Raw genomic sequence first — 16,566 nt, 5'->3', positions numbered from 1 at the left:
TATTCATGATTACAGAGCTGGGGAAATCATTTTTAATCTCACTGGTAGGTTGAACAGGTGTGTAGTGACCAGCTAGCCACAGCTTTGATGCACGGCTAGATAGATAGAAGGATAGAGAGAACAGACTAATTGCTCCCATGGTGTCAATTTGTTTTCGCTGCTCTGTCCTACAATGTCATCATTGACCATTTAAATAAGACAAAACACATAGGAGAACATCCTAGGCTTTTTCTAGGAAAGTAAATCATATATATAAATAAAATGCCTTAATGGGGGGGGACCACAGCCCTCACTTTGCAGCAAGCACTCACCACTGTGCCATCTCCCCATGTCATACTCCAAGTATATTCTTCCCCCTAACTAATGGAGATAAGTCTGTCTCCTAATAGAGTATGAAGCTTATCTTTGGGCTGAGGTGCCTACAAAGAGATTTATATTTTAGAGGCTTCCTTTCCTGTGAGCAGAACTATACAATAATTAACTTGCTGGATTCAGAAGTCCCATAGATTTTTGTTGTTGTTATTGCAAACTAATCAATTTTAAATGCAACAACTGTGGGAAAACCGTGACACAAGACTAGGAGAATACTACACACTTTGAGGAATTCTGATTTAAAAAACAACACATCAGCAAGCACTAGGGAGGCAGAAGCAGCCAAATCTCCGTGAGTTTGAGGCCAGCCTGGTCTACAGATCAAGTCCAGGAGAACCCATGGCTACACAGAGAAATCCTGTCTGAAAAAACCAAGCCAGAGCAGGTGATAGTGATGCACACCTTTAATCCTAGCACTCAGGAGACAGAGGCAGGCAGATCTCTTGGGAGCTCCAGGACAACAGGGCTACGTAGAGAAACCTTGTCTTAAAAGTCCCTCAAAACCAAACCCACTCAAAAAATAAAGCCATGTCAGTTGTGTAGAATGCATGAAGCCCTGGGTCCCAGCCTGGCCCAACAAAAGCAAGGCCATCCCCTGTAGAGGAATCTTAACTCAGAACACGGCTGCTCTGGCAAGAGATCACTTCCAAAGATCTGTGTGATCTGGCCGGAATACAGATATACCCTTAATCCCAGGAGACAGTCAAGCAGATCTCTGAATTTTAGTTCTATTCAGGCCGTTTGAGTCAGGAAGTTGAGATGCAGTTTTTAGCAGAATTTTACAGAGAGGTTGAAGAAAGAACAAGCTAGACATAGGTGAAGACACAACATGCCAGGGAATGAGCAGGAGCCAGAAGATTAGAACATATTGCCAAAGTTAGTATGTGGCCAAGCAGGGCAATTCAGTCAGAGGCAGAGAGAAATCAGATTGAATCAGTCAGCCTGGAGAGGAGTTTTAAGCTAAACAACTGAGTTGACCCAGCAAGACAGAGTTTAGAAAGAGCTAAAAAAGGTGAGTTTACTCAGCATTAAGTCTTAGAGGCTATGAATATTCTTGGCCTAGATTAGATTGTACAGCGGCTAAAGCTTTTAATACTAGGCCTAGGTTAGCAGAGGGAGGCAGTAAGTCTCTGAGATGATAAATCTAGTGAATAAAAGCTACTTGGGTAGTGTACGTGGCCGACAATTCTTCTCCATGGCCCTAATGTGTTTGTCAACGTAATGTGGCACATGATATGCTGGGTAACTTCTGAGGTAAGACCTGGAGACGACTTTGGGGGTACTTCTTGGAGGTAACATTCCCTGAAGAGGGGCGTGACTGAGAGCACTAAGACAATCCTCTACCTCCAGCCAGGAGGCAGCACTGAATGGTTAGTGGAGCAAGGCCACTTTGGGCTTGTGGGTCACCCTAGGGATGCAGCCAGTCTCACAGGATTGCTTGATCCATCCAGGAGTATAAGGAACAACGTTTTAGGCAATATTGGCAGCATTTTATTGCAGATCAATAGCTCAAAAGCTGCAGATGATCACAACTCGGAATAGTTTGTCCCCTTCTTCTGTTGTTCTGCTCTGATGAATTTCAGTCTTGCATTAGTCTAATCTTTCCTGCGTAGTTTGCCATTCTACTTTCTTGGAATGGTAATTTTATTCTGTGTCTTGGCATATTAGAAGTATGTCACTTGAGGCTCACAGCTAAAAAGTTTGCTTGGGATCTCAGAAGAGTTTTTGGAGTTTTGCAAAGATCCTGGTTTGTGGAGTTATGTCAGTGGTGGCAGGCTTTTGCAGGTTGCTCCCACCCCTGGCTCCAGAGCTCCCTGCGCTGCTGTGGACTGGGTAACTGCCCGGTGTGACCCTCTGAAACCATGAGCCTGCTCCCTCTTGCCTCTTTGAAGTTGTTTCTGTCAGCTATTTTGGTCACACCAAAGCAAAGGTAATGAATATAGCTCCAGACAGACTAAGTCACTTGGTTCCCCTGGCACAGACCCAGGGTCTGGGAGAGCTGCAGTTCAGAGCTACGAGTCTGCCTTCTTCCAAACCCCCACAGCTGAAGTCTGGGTGGTCTTCACTGTCCTCCGGGAACCTGAAGTGGCAGGAGGGGAGGGTGGAAAGAGAGAAGATAATCACGTTGCTGGGCCTCATCTCCTGTGAGGCCCAGGACTGCGCCCGTCACTGCATGCAGGGAGGGAATATCCGGAGAGAGCCCTGCCGATGTCTCCCACTAGTCAGCTACATGGCGGAACCACCGAATTCTTAAGCCACAGACCTTGTTTCTGAAAAGCAGCCATGTCAGTTCTGCCCGGGTGAATGTATTGGGGACACACAACAGGGTTGCAGTGAAAGGTAAGCCAGTGCTAATACCCTTGGCTTCCTGTGGAATGGGTCTTCATTGGTACTGACAGTTGGGTGGGGCAAAAGGAGGCTGTAGCCCAACAGGGGGAGGGAACCCAGTTACTCACAGTTGGGATGGCAAGGGGACCCCATTGGTCCAGTGCCAGCCTTCGGGGCCTCGTAGGGCCCCCACCCAGAAGCCCTTGGTGACCTGGTATTTTCTTAGGAAGTCCTGAGGGGGAAAAGCAGACAGTTAACTCTGCCCATCCTGGCTCTCTAGGGCATCCATTTCCCCTGAGGCTTCTGTGGGATTCCGGCATACTCCTCCAGGAAGGAATCAGCTCAAAGATCTTGCACAACACCCTGTCACTATGCTTTGTCTTGGGGACCAAAAACAAAAGTGATCACATCTCAACCCTCAAGAGAATGTGGCAGTAACCACACAAGAGACTATAGAAGCTCAGAGGCGAGGAAGAGGCCTGGGCCAAGTTAGGCTCCCAAGATGCTGGTACATGGGGCCAGGGATTGATTAAGGTGTGGGGGAGGCATGGGGCAGTCCCCTACAGGAGCAAAATTATCCTGCATTGGTTCCATAGTATTAAAGCCAGAATGTGACTTGGAGATGGCTCAGTGGGTAAAAGGGCTTGCTGTCAAGCTTGATGAGCCAAGTTCAATCCCCGAGACACACATGGTAGAAGCAGAGAACGCCTCAAAACTGTCATCCAACCTCCACACACACGTAGTATTTGCATGTATGTTTCCCCCTCCCCTAATTATCACTAAAACTGTGCCATGACCTTAGCAAGAAGAAACAAAACGTGTGCATGAATGCTGATGTAAGGAGTTAACAGAAACCAAAAGGAGTTAAAAGAGCTGACAAAGAAAATTTTTCTTCTGAATACTTGTCCCTGATTATTCTCATTTACTTTTGAAAGAGTCTCTCACAGTGTAGCCTTGCCTGGAACTTCCTGTCTGCCTCCAGAGTACTGGGATTAGAGGTGTATGTCACTGCATCCAGGCTGGCCTTGAGTCCACTTTCTCCATCATCTGAGAACTAGGAATTACAGGAGTATCCAGAAAACCCACTTCATACTACTTTAAAAAAATAAATAAGTAAAAGACTAAATAACTGGTGGTTTGGATGAGAGTGGCCCCATAACTGCATATATTTGACTGCTTAGTCCCCAGCTGATGAATGTTCGGGAAGGATTAGGAAGTGCAGCCTAGGTGGAAGAGGTGTGTCTTTCCTTGGAGGTGTTACTGCTGGAAATGAAATTTGAGGTTTCAAAAGCCCATGCCAGGGGCTGGAGAGATGGCTCAAAGGTTAAGAGCACTGACTGCTCTTCTAGAGGAATCCCAGCACCCACTTGGCAGCTCACAACTGTTGTTAAGTCCAAGATCTGACACTCTCACATAGACATGCAGGCAAAATAAAAAATAAAGGTAAATTTAAGAAAAAGCCCATGCCAGGACCAGTGTCTCTGCCTTCTGCCTATGGATCAGGATGTGATGCTGTCAGCTACTGCTAGAGTGCCACACCTGTCTGCTTCCCACCATGATCATGGACTAAGCCTCTAAAACTGAGCAAGTCCCCATTTAAATGCTTTCTTTCACATAAGAGTTGCCATGGTCATGATGTCTTTTCACAGCGATAGAACAGTAACTCAAACAAACATATATATGTGTGTGCATATGGAAAAAGAACAAGATAAAACCCAAATCATAAAGAAATTGTAAGATTCACTTGTTTCAGAGCACTGTTCCTATGTGTAGGGAGATTTTATAAATGCTTCTTCTCAAGCAGTTTCCAAATTTGATGGTTATACTTCTCTCTGCCCCAAAACTGAGGAGTTGTTCTGCCCATGTCCAAGGTCAGTGTGGGTTAAATGTGTTTGGGGTTCTGCGGGCAGGGCCCAGGCTTCTGTAACACTAGATGACTTTGTGTGAGAAGGCACTAAAATGATGCTTAGCAGCAAATGCTCACTTGCTGACCTGAGCCCAGCTCCACACAGTCTAGGGATCTACCTCGGGTTTCACAGAGGCTGTGATCCAGAGGGGGACAAGGTTTTACCTTGTGCTGGCAGCCGAACTTGGTAGTGGGTAAGAGTGTCCCAGGTGGTGCTGCTTTTGAATGCATGGAGAACTGAGGTGTGGCATCATGAGAAGAGAGGCCATTGATGATGTGCTGCCTCAGCTGAAGAAGAAACCAAAGGATTGAAGGGGTCATGGAGAGGAGGTGAGGCTTGACACATGGCAGGGTCAGAGTCCCCGAAGAGAGGCCAGGAGAGGCTAGGTGAAGGTGCAGCCCAGTTGCAGTGGAGACCCCAACATTTTGGAGATGTCAGTACCATAGGATGACCAAGGACAGCAGCAGCTGTGGAGTGGAGCTGGCCTATGCCTAGGAGACAAGATGTGTATGCTGTGAATGGCAGAGCCAGAGAAGAGGGACTGTCTGAGCCCTTTGGACACCAGACCCTGAGTAAATCCTAGACATTGGATACTATGGTATTTACATAGTAGGGGCTGGATTTTGTGATTGTGCCCTGGTTCTTCCTTTTTGGCATAAGTATTTAACTTATTGTTAATTCTATAGGATCCTAAAGTTGGGAGACTTTGAACTTTTAAAAGTATTTGAATTTTTAAAGACTGTGGGACTTTTAAATGTTGGATGTTTTGCACTGTTATATTAATACGAACACTTGAGGGGATGAACAAGAAAGGAATATGAATTAATAAGTGATGTTGTGTGTCAAGTTGACAAAGGGTCATTTGTGCTGATTGTTTCTGTCAGCTTGACACACACCTAGGCATATCTGGGAAGAAAGTATCTTTTTTGCTGTTTTTAAGACAGGCTTTTGCTATGTAGCCCTAGCTGGCCTGAATTTATAATCTAGATACTATACTGGTTTTGGACTCAGAGAGATCCACCAAGCTCTGCCTCCAGAGTGCTGAGATTAAAGTTGTGTAAAACCACATCTAGAGGAAAAGGGAATATTGAAGAAATGTCTCTATAAGACTGGCCTGTAAGCCAGATGTGGTGCATGCCTTTAATCTCAGCACTCAGGAGGCAAAGGCAGGTGGCTTTCTGTGAATTCTAGGACAGCCAGGCCTTTTACACACTAAAACCCTCTCTTGAAAAACAACAAAAAGCAAGTCTCTTGCGTATTTTCTTGATTAATGGCTGATGTGAAAGGGCCCAGCTCATTGTAAGCAGTGCTACTCCAGGCAGGTGGTCTTGGATAGCATAAGCAAGTCATAGGGAGCAAGACAGTAAGCAGCACTCCTCCATGGCCTCTGCATCAGCTCCTGCCCTGACTTCCCAGGATGATGGATTACAAGCTCTAACAGGAGAGAAAACTCCCCCCACCCCTCCAGTTGCCTTTGGTCATGTTTTTTTTTTTTTATCACAGCAATATAACCCTCACTTAGACATACAGACAGATACACACACACATATACACACACATAGAAAGAGAATCACAAGGTTGGAGAGGTGACTGGCTTCTCTCTTGCTGCTCTTTCAGTGGACTTGTATTTAGTTCCCAGCATTTATATCAGGTGGTTCATAGCCACCTGTAATTCCAGATCCAGGGGATCTGACCTCTTTAGCCTCCATGTGCACCTGTACTCAAATGCAGAAACACACACACACAATTAAAAATAAATCTTTTAAGCTGAGTGTGGTGGTGCATGCCTTGAATTTCAGCACTCGGGAGGTAGAGTGAGTCTGAGGCAGTTTGGTCTACATAGAAAGTTTCAGGCCAGCCAGGACTACATAATGAGAGTGTCAAAAAGGAAAAAGAAAGAAGAAAGGAAGGAAGACAGGAAAGCGAGAAAAAAAGAAAGAAATGTCACAAGGCACTAGGTGATTGCTGAGATGCTTTGTTCCCCAGCACTTAGAGCCAGTACCTGACACTTGCACACCACTAACCATGCTGTGTTTTCTATACCACATCCTAGGAGGACTCATGGGTCTCCCAGCAAACCTGGCTCCTGAGCTCAAAATTCACTGGGTAACCCATGTTACATGGGACCACCCCAGCTCTGTCTTCGTAGAATGAAACCCTTGGACACCTGATGTCTGGTTCCTGTGCATGTCACTTTATTCCTTTGGGCCTTGGTGACTCCCATAGTATGAAGGACTTGATCTAGAGGTTCCTTCCAGGACTAAGATTCAGGGATCTGGGATGATACATCCCCTCTCCTAGCCAGCCATTCTCACCTGGGTGTGGCTCAGGAGGGGCAGTGTGGCATGGTGGGCTGAGCAGATTGCCCGACTTCCTTCCCAGTCTTGAGCTTCTTCAGAGAGATAGTAACAGTGTTCCTGAAACCACATCCAGCCTTGAGGGCATGGCTGGCACCTGGCTCCTGAAAGCAGAGATCTGTGAGTCAAGGGAAGATTTTAAGGATCTATGCATGAATACACTGAATAAACAAAAACAAAACCTGCCCATGACTTTGGCTGAGGGGGGTGAATCTACTGGTAGGGAGCTGGCAAGACTCCAGGTGGGAAGGATGGTGGGCAAAGAGCACCCTAGAATGCTTGCTATACAGCTTTCACACCATGCTGAGTTCCCCTGGATGGGGACTGGTATTCTCATTACCAGTCAGGTCACAAGTTATGACTGATGGGAGGAAAGGGTCAAGCTTTCTTGTCTTTGTTAAAAAGGCTTATGACTTCAGGCTGCACCTTTGATCTTATGCTGGTCTCAAGGTGCTATAAATAATACACAGAATAGGGATGGGATACCGTACCACCTCTAAAGGCCAGTGCCACAATGGCTACAGTGCAGACTGCCAGCAACACAGCCATGACCACCAGAGCCCAGCGCAGGGACTTCATGTACAGGGACAGCCCTGGAGACGGAACACAAAGGCAAGTTAGACGACCCCAACCACACTGGTCCGCATCCTACCCATACCAGCTCTGCAGCCACCTTGGATCAGGATACCCAGGCAAAACACCCAGGTTAGATTAGAACTTTTTATTTAGGAGAAATATGCTAGAATATACTCTAGTTCTTTCTCACTTGACCAGAGGATTAAGGCTCTTCAAAACAGAATAAGCCATTGCCACACACCGTGTGCAGTGCACCTGTGTGCCAGACAGTAGGAGTGTAGATGCCAAAGGTGTGGGTGAGGTGTCCACAGGCAGCAGGTGACAAGAGGAGCCGGGACACCATGGGTAACATGCCACAGAAGAAAGAGAAGAGGCTGGACTTCTACTTTGTGGGTTCTTCTCTTTCCCACCCTGTATCCCCTCCAGTTTAACCCCCTATCACTGGATAAAAGAGAAGGGGGGGAGATCCTTGAATCTAATTTTTTTTCTTGTTTCTTTTTTTAAGCACGACTACTAACAACCTGCAACCAACCCTCTCGAGATTCTTGCATTTATGTCCTCTCTGAAAAGTTCCCAGAGTTCCAAAACATCATACAGTTGCACAAACTATCCTTAGCTGGCAAAACCACACCTCTGCTAAAATACAAGGCAAGTCATAGCTGCTGCCAACCTGAAGCAGCCCCACATCCCCACACCTGGGATTAAAACAAAAACATTCTTATATCTGTGTTTTTTAAACCAAAATTCCAGAATTCTCACTACAGCTAGACTGTAACTCCACAAGGTTAATCAAGGTCAAGTTCTGACCTAATCTAGATGTTAAGTTTTTCATCAAAATCCCAGCTGCCTCTCCAGGTCTTTGAGGCCACTGAATGAAGACAGATGCAAACTCAGTTCTCTACAACTGTGAGTTGTTGGCAGCCTTGTCTATGGCTCCAGGGCCCAGGGCCCCAGGTATTTGGGAGGCTGTGGGCAGGGAGTGAGAGTATGGGTGACAGGAGACAGGCACACTATCTATTTTCTGTTATCCCATCCTTAGGAGTTTTCTGTTTGATTGATTGTTTGAGAAAGGTTCTATGTAGTCCTGACTGTCCTGGAACTCACTGTGTAGACCAGGCTGGCCTTGAACTTAAAAAAAAAAAAAAAAATTTACCTGCCTCTGCCTCTAAAGTCCTGGGTTTAAAGGTAGGAAACACCACACCCAACTATCTTTATGTTTTGAAATAGGGTCTTTCTGTGTTTCCCAATCCGGCTTCAAACATGTGATCCTCCTACCTTAGCCTTCTGAGAAACTGGGATTACAGGCTGTAACCATGGCTCAACAGATGAAAGCGCTTGTCACCACGACTGATGTTTACCTTTGCCACATGGTAGAAGGAGAAAATCAACTCTTACAAGTTGGCCCCTGCACACATGCTACATGCGTGTCATCCACCACAATAAAGTGTATTTTTAAAGAAGTTGCTATCAAGCCCAGCCCAAGACACAGTCTTAATGCTCTGTGATAAAATACACTGACAAAAGCAGCTTAGGGCAGAAAGGGTTTGATGGCTCACAATTCAAGTGTATAGCCCATAGTGACAATGGGAGCCTGAAGCAGTTGGTCACATCACTTCCACAACAAGGAAACAGTGAGGGAGGAATGCCTGGTAGTGCAGTTTCCCGTCCCCATTTTATTTTTACGTTTTCCTCTGAGACAGGGTTTTTCTGTGTACCCTGGCTGTCCTGGAATTCACTCTGTAGACCAGGCTGGCCTTGAACTCAGAGATCCACCTGCCTCTGCCTCCTGAGTGCTGGAATTACAAATGTACCACCATCCCCAGCATCCATCCTCATTTTATACCGTCCAAGATCCCAGCACAGGGAACAGTAAGACAGGGCTTCTCACATCAGCTAACACAATCAAGGTAATCCCTATAGGCTGTCCAGAGGCCCAGCTCCCTGCCTGATTCTAGGTCCTGTCAAGCTGAAAAACACCCGGAAAGCCAGTGGAAGATGGAGAGTGAAAGGCAGCAGTAACCATGTCATCAGAGGTGCAACAGTTCAGTGCTCACCCCTCTTAAGCCTTCTGAAACCAAATCTCTCGGGACACAGAAGCTTGCAGAGTTACAGTAAAGAGGAGTGCTCCCTCCTAGAACCTGGCTGCAAGGGCCCTTGGGGTCGCTCATTCCTCGGGGATGAGTGAGGACGAGGGTGGGAAGAAGACAGTTCCCATGTTTTTTCAGACTGCAAGGAAAACAAATGGTCCTGCAGCAGGATTTATTTTAAAAAATAGTTGAGCCAGGCATGGTGACATACAACTTTGATCCCAGCACATAAGAGGCAGAGGCAGGCAGATCTCTTGTCAGTTCCATACTAGGCTGGTCTATATATTGAGTTCCAAAGAACCAAGAATAATTGACTTAGAAAAAGAATGTGTGTACTCATATGCTACATACATTCATTTGTATTGGAGAAAACCCTTCAGTGATCAGAAGTGTGTTAAAAGAATGAACAAACCTTAAAGATGTTAAGCCAAAGAAGCCAGATAGCCAGCTGTGGTGATGCAAACCTGTAGTCCCAAAATTCAGGAGGCTAAAGCAGGGGCAGTCCAGGGCCTGGAGATGGCTCAGGAATTAAGAACGTTGGCTGCCTTTCCAGAGGACTCTGAATTTTCAGCACCCATGTGGGAACTCACAACTGCTGTCTCAAAGGATCAGATGCCCTCTTCTGGCCTCTGCAGGCACCAGAAAGATGATGCATACACATAAATGCAGCCAAAGCACTGATACACATTAAAAGTAAACCACCACTACCAAATATATATAAATATATATATATATTTATTTATATTGAGGTTCGTGATTTTTTTTTTTCAACCAGGGCACTGGACCAGGGTCTTGTTCATGCTAGACAAATACTCTACCACTGAGCTATGTTCCAGCCCTGACTGAAGGCTCGCAAATTATAAAAACAGAACTGGAAACCTGGGCTAAGACAAGGAAGATAAACCCACCAGTCACTATAGCCAATGTAACTCTTGTGGCTGAGCCTGCAGTTAGCTCTCACTTTCAGAAAGCAGAGCACAAAAACAGTAACCACCACCCAGTAGGTGAATAAGCTCTCCCACACCAAGTAGGGGGACCCAGCTAGTTCCAAACTGCTGAGCTTGTCAAGGCCCTACACCACCATTTTCTTTTTCACCTTTTGAAAACAGGTTTTTATAGCTCACGTGCCCTGGAGCTTTCTGACCCAGGCTAGCTTCAAACTTCTTACTCCTTCCAGTATGTAAGGATTACAGGTCACACCTGCCTGTTTTGTTTTGTTTTAAAGACAGAGTCTCAACATGTAGCCCAGGGTGGCCAATAACTCTTAGTCCTTTGCTTCTTGGGAGCTGGAGTTGCAGGTTTGAGTTACCACTCCAAGCTTATGAAGCATCTCTTAGCCACAAAGTAACACAAATACACTGTAAACACACTCATCTTGTAAAAACACAAGACCAGATCTGGGTCCCCTTAATATGTCTTCTTCCTTCCTCCAACCATGGACTTTGAAATTAATTCTGCAGTTACTGCTAAGGGACACAATGTCCCCAAAAGAAAAAAGGGGGGAGGGGTTTATGCCTGTGTCAGGCTTAACAGGTTCACCTCCTCAAGACCCCTGCTCCCCTCCATATGGTGACATTGGTCTTCCTCTGCACTGAGCACCAAGAACATTCTTGATTCAAAATCCTGACCACCCAAGACCCCATCCAAATCTGAACCATCTTTGGAATTCTAATGTTGGCTCACCTCCAAAGGACCCCACCCCCCATTGTAGCAACCTCCCTGGCCTCTACACTACGGTCAGACTGACTTGGGCTGTTGCTTTGTGAATGTTCCCCACTGCCTGGACTATGGAGGACTGGGGCCAGGTGGGGTGTGCCTTCATAGCCTATTCCATAGGAGGTACGCTAATTGCAAGACAACCACTAAGATTAAACACCCTGTCTTCTCCCCAGAGGGATCCAGGGAATAAGAAGTTCTGACTTGTACAGATAGACAGACAGTCTGAGAAGACACTGATGTGCCAGGTATCAGAGATGTGGGCAAGTCCATGCCTCTACCTTCCACCCCTCAAGGAGATACTTAGAAGGAGGCAATCATAGCCTGTGTGGAGAATCCTGGGACAATGAAGCACAGTCCAAATGATAGTATGAGACAGAGACACCCTAAATTGCCCTGGGGGGGGTAAAAGAGGGTAAGTCCAAGCTAAGATCTGAGGGAGAAGCATTTACCACAGGGGGCTACAGCCTTCCCTTCCCCTCTCTCAGCTCAGCTTGGTAAGTACTTGCCTAACATGCATCCTCAGTACCACATAAGTCAGGTATGGTGGCATATTCTTGTAATCCTAGTGTAGACGGATTTTAATCCAGCAACATGAATACTGTGGCTAGACTACAGACATGCCCTTGGTACACACCTTTAATCCCAAACAGTGAAGGTAAAGGTTAGTTGAAGGAAGAGTGAGTTTAGTGCAGGTCAGCAGAGACAGTTGAGCCAGAGAATGAGAAGCCAAATGATTAGAACAGATTGCTACAGTTAGTTTGTGGCTAAGCAGAGCATTTCAGTCAGAAACTGAGAGAAGCCAGTTTGAATCAGTCACCTTTGAGGTATTTGAGCTAGAACAGCTGAGTTGGACCAACCAGCAAGATTTCAGAAAGAACTAGAAAGGTCTCTGAGCTTATTCTGCAGTAAGTCTTGGAGGCTGAAAACATTCTAGGTCTACATTAGATCGTACTGAGGCTAGAAGCTTCCAGGACTAGGCCTAGGTTAGCAGATGAGGGCAGTAAGCCTTGGAGATGACAATTACTTCAGGAGAATAAAAGTTACTTTTACATCCTAGCACTTTGGAGGTTGGGGCAAGACAATCAGATGTTCAAGGTAATTCTTCAGCTATATAGTGAGTTTGAGGCCAGCCTAGCATATACAAAACCCTGTCTTAAAATGTCTCCTGGCCTTCAGTACCTTCACTAACAGCTAGACAGTTCCTTCAATGTACCTGCCCAAAGAAACAAAGGACTAGACCAAGCAGTGCTGTTCCCACAGTGGCTTGCTCCTTTCAAGTTCACACAGGACTGAGAAGTAGCTGGCCTGTGGCATCTACCGACTGGGGTCCAGCAATTCAGAGTCTTATTTAGACTGCCTCTCTTGTTGCGATAACATACTTGATCTCCCAGGATCAAGCACTTAGTGTAGTTCCTTAATCCAAGCAGCATCCTGCACACCAAGGCTGCAGCCATTATTTCTGCTTGGTTTGTGGGTTCTTCTTTCTTCCACCCTTTCAAGCCCCTAACACTAGATAAGAAGGGGGAAAGGATAGAGAAGGAAAGCAATCCCTGAATAAAATCAGGGGTCAGAAAGTTATCATTAGGCTACTTCCTGCTGATTAGGGGCTCTGGGTTCCTTGATGGAGGGGGTGGGGCAGAATTTAGTTTCTTTTCTTTTTGTGCATGACTTCATATACTGCAACCACCAACAGCCAGCCCAACCCACCTCTCCGGGCCCAAGTATTTACAGACAGACCTCCTAAAAAGCTCCCATTATCCAAATGTCACACAATCATAGGAACTATCTGCAGCCTGGCAAAATCACACCCCAACCAGAGCACGAGGCAAATCAGAGTCAGCTGCTGCGAGGCAGCTTCATATCCCCCATTCCTGGGATTAAAACAAAAACATATTCTTATAATATTTCTGTTTCTTTTTTAAGAAACCAAACCCCAAAATTCTCACTATACCGTACACCTTCTTATTTACTTCTCCATCTCTTCCCATGTTTTTCTTTGCGGAAGAGTGAAAGGTCCACCATCCAGTTACCCCTCAGAATCATGGGAGAAATCTCCATCCTTCTGCTAGCTTAGCTGTACCCGCCCGCTGAGTCTGCCTCTGAGCCCTGTCTTCTGCCATTACTCCTGTCTGCCGCAGCTTTCCTCCACTGGACTGTCAACGCTGAACTTCTAGAACAAATCCAACAATGTCACTTCAGCACTGAGACGGCTCAGTGGCCAAGAGTACAACTGCCTTTAATCCCAGTCCCGGGGATCTGACACCCTCTTCTGGCCTCTGCAGGCACCTGAAGCATAAGGTACACAGACAAACAAGCAGATACGCATACACATAAAATTTAAAATAAATACAAAAAAATTGATAAAAAGCTATAACATCTCACTAAAGATGTCTGTGTCATTATCCCTAGAACCAATAAACACACTAGGCCATTTGGCAAAGAGGAATTAAGGTTCAGATAGAGGTGAGACTGCTGGTCAGTTGGCCCGCAAAATGGAGGCTCTCCTGGGCCCAGGACATGAGGGTCTTTAACCATGAGGCGGGAGGCAAAGAGCGCGAGCAGAAGGCTCCACCCTGTTACCGCTGGAATTGACAGCAGAGGATCTAGCACTAAGGTGAGGTAAGCGGGTCTGGCCTGGAGCCTCGGTGAGATAGCACCACCTTGGACTAGGGAGCCTGTGTCAGCTGGAGACTTCACCTGTGCGGGGAATTTAACACCGGCAACGGTGAACTCACCCTACCCTGCTGAGCACTGCCCACAGAATTACACGTTTCTAGTGCTTTACGTCTCGGAGCCCCTGGGTAACCTCGAGAAAATACATCCATCGGATTGACAAGTACAGACTGCAGACAAGTCTGCAGGGCATTTTCTTCATTACCACGGGGCGCGGCGATGGGGGCAGGGGCGCAGGAGAAAGCAAGCTGAGCAGCCAGCCAGTAAGCAGCCTTCCCTCTGTGGTTTTGCTTCGGCTCCCCTGACGGTAAACTGCAACCTGTAAGCCAAATAACTCCTTCCCTCTCCAAGTTAGTTTAGGCCAGGGTTTTACCACAGCAGCAGAAAGTGAACTAACACGGGGTAGTTAGTCTGCGGGGCTACACTCGCCTCTATGTCTCCAGCAAAGGAAAACACACGCACGCACGCACGCCCCAGTCGCCTGGCTGGGGGCCAGCTCGGTGTGCACCGACAGGTGACCACCCTCGGGCGGAGAGAAAGGAGCCCGGTCCTGGGGCTTGCACCAAGGCCGTCACTGTCCGTGATTCTGAATCACTTCCCTTCTTTCAGAGCTCTTTCCACCTCTACCTCTCCAACCCGCTGCGCTCACGGAGAAGGAAAGACAAGTCCCCGGGGGGAGGGGCAGGATCCTGGTTTGGTTCTTATCAGTTCTGAGACAGAGAAGCAGGACGGGCTTGGCCAGCCAGATGGACTCCTGGTTAGTCTAACTCAGGGACGGGCGCGGGCGCTGCCGAGCACTCACCGATGAGCCTGATGGCCCGCGGCAGTTTCTTGCTGTCCATTCCTGCGCGCTGCAGCAGCGCGGTGTCTTCTTTGGTCAGCCCCGGCTCCTGGCAGCGGCAGCGGCAGCGGCAGGCGGGCGAGCCCGGGGAGACCGTGCAAGCCTCAGCCGGCCCGACCCGCTCAGTCGCGGCAAGCGGCGAGCCTCGGCCCCACGTGGAGCCCGGTGACGGGGCGCGCGGCAGCCGCTGGGACGCGGGGGCCGAGCGGCGGGCGAAGGCGGGCGACTCCGGCACGGGCACGGTGAGGAAGCGCGTGGAGGGCGCCGGCGAGGGCGCGCGACTAGCCCCAGGCGCACCCACGGGCTTCACGCGCACGTCCACCTGCAGCTCCACGGGCGCCCAGGGCCCCGGCTCCCCCGACGCCGCCCAGGGTTGCAGCTCGGCCTCGCCGTCCCGGGGCTGCTCGGCCCACGAGGGGCTCGGCGGCGGCAGCTCGCGGCTGCAGGAGCCCAGGCGACGGAAGGCGCCGTAGCCCAGGCTGAGCGGAGGCGCGCGCGGGGAACCGGGCAGGGCGGGGGGCTGAGGCTTCTCCTCCGAGGGCTCCTGCAGCTCCGCGCCCGACGCCTCCCCGCCGGCCCTCTCCGGGCTCGGGCTGCCGTTGGGAAGCCCGGGTTGTGGCGCCTTCGCGGGGACCTGAGGCTGCTCCACTTCCGTCCTTTCCAAGGACTCCTCCGGGGTCCGGACCTCGGCCTGGCCTCCTCCAGAGCCTTCCCCGGTTCCCTCCATCGCGCGCGCAGAGACCCCGAGACTCGCCGCCGCCGAGCTTGGGTCCCTTCTGAAGTTGCCAACTACATCCTTCACTAGAGGACCCCTCTGTGATTGGCCGTGGCTATGGATTAGCCACGCCCCCTTCTTCCCCGGCGAAGTTGCGGGGACGGCCCCGCTGAGCGAGTCACCCAAAGGGCGGTGGCTCTAAAGGCGGCACCTGGAACCTGGCCTGCAGATTCCTCTTCGTCATCCCGAGCCCCACCCATTCCTCCGCACCCCCCCCCCCCCCCGCTGGCTCTGTGCCGAGTAGGTTCAGTTGTAGACTGAGCGGGAAGCGATTGGCTAAGTCTGTGTGAACAAGGACTTCAGAAGTATCAGAGCAAAGGAAAGGGATGGTGGCAGGGGGTCACTGCTTACACAGTTTGGAAGAGGGTGAAAGGCTGAAGTTCTGATGCCAGTCCTGGAGTAGAATAACAGAGAATGAGGGATGAGGAGCCTCCTTGCCCAGGCCTTTAATCCCAAACTCAGAGGCATCTCTGAGTTTGAGGCCACCCTCGTCTATATAGCCAGGTCCAGACCTCTGTGGGTTTATATAGAGAAACCCTGTCTTACCAAACAAAGCTAAAAACAAAACAAAAAAAGTGAGGAATGGATGCGCGTTTTCCCACGAAGTGTGAGGCACACTCTCCATCAGCCTAGTGAGGTAGGTAGCATGATGTTCTAAATAAAGTTTTGTGGAGTTTTCCGTTTGTTTTGCTTTTGTTGTTTCTGTTGGGTTTTATTTTGTTTTGCCTTTTTGCTTTTTTTTGGGGGGGGGGACAATTTTTCTAGGTAGTCGTGTCTATCTTGGAGCATGCTATGCAGATCAGGCTGGCCTTGAAGTCACAGAAGCACCTGCTTCTCATACGCTGGGATTAAAGGCATGCGCCACTGCAACTGGCCTAACACAGTTTTTGTTGTTACAGATTTGCTTTTGTACTGAGGTGTGTGTACCATG

At 48.4% G+C, this 16,566-nt stretch overlaps 1 protein-coding gene across 1 annotated transcript; it reads right to left on the bottom strand.

Moving 5' to 3' along the window:
- Window positions 1–1,420: 1,420 nt before the first annotated feature.
- Window positions 1,421–15,609, bottom strand: Klrg2 (killer cell lectin like receptor G2). Its single transcript, XM_021632114.2, has 5 exons — window positions 14,822–15,609; window positions 7,456–7,557; window positions 6,923–7,068; window positions 2,829–2,932; window positions 1,421–2,452 (listed from the first exon to the last, which is right to left on the bottom strand). Exons 1-5 carry the CDS (start codon window positions 15,585–15,587, stop codon window positions 2,332–2,334), a joined length of 1,239 nt encoding a protein of 412 aa, XP_021487789.1. The 5' UTR covers window positions 15,588–15,609; the 3' UTR covers window positions 1,421–2,331.
- Between the last annotated feature and the right edge of the window lie 957 nt (window positions 15,610–16,566).

Source organism: Meriones unguiculatus, chromosome 3 (assembly GCF_030254825.1).
Source record: "Meriones unguiculatus strain TT.TT164.6M chromosome 3, Bangor_MerUng_6.1, whole genome shotgun sequence".
Taxonomy (NCBI): Eukaryota; Metazoa; Chordata; class Mammalia; order Rodentia; family Muridae; genus Meriones; species Meriones unguiculatus.
The sequence above is the reverse complement of the archived record's forward strand: the minus strand, read 5'-3'. Positions and strand labels throughout refer to the sequence as shown.

Coding starts and splice junctions, on each gene's coding strand:
- Klrg2 (XM_021632114.2), bottom strand. CDS start 15,587: ATGGAGGGAACCGGGGAAGGCTCTGGAGGAGGCCAGGCCGAGGTCCGG. Junction 2,933..6,922: donor CCCTCCTGAGCCACACCCAG/GTGAGAATGGCT, acceptor TTTCCCCCTCAG/GACTTCCTAAGAAAATACCA. Junction 2,453..2,828: donor GTCCCCTTGCCATCCCAACT/GTGAGTAACTGG, acceptor CTGCCACTTCAG/GTTCCCGGAGGACAGTGAAG.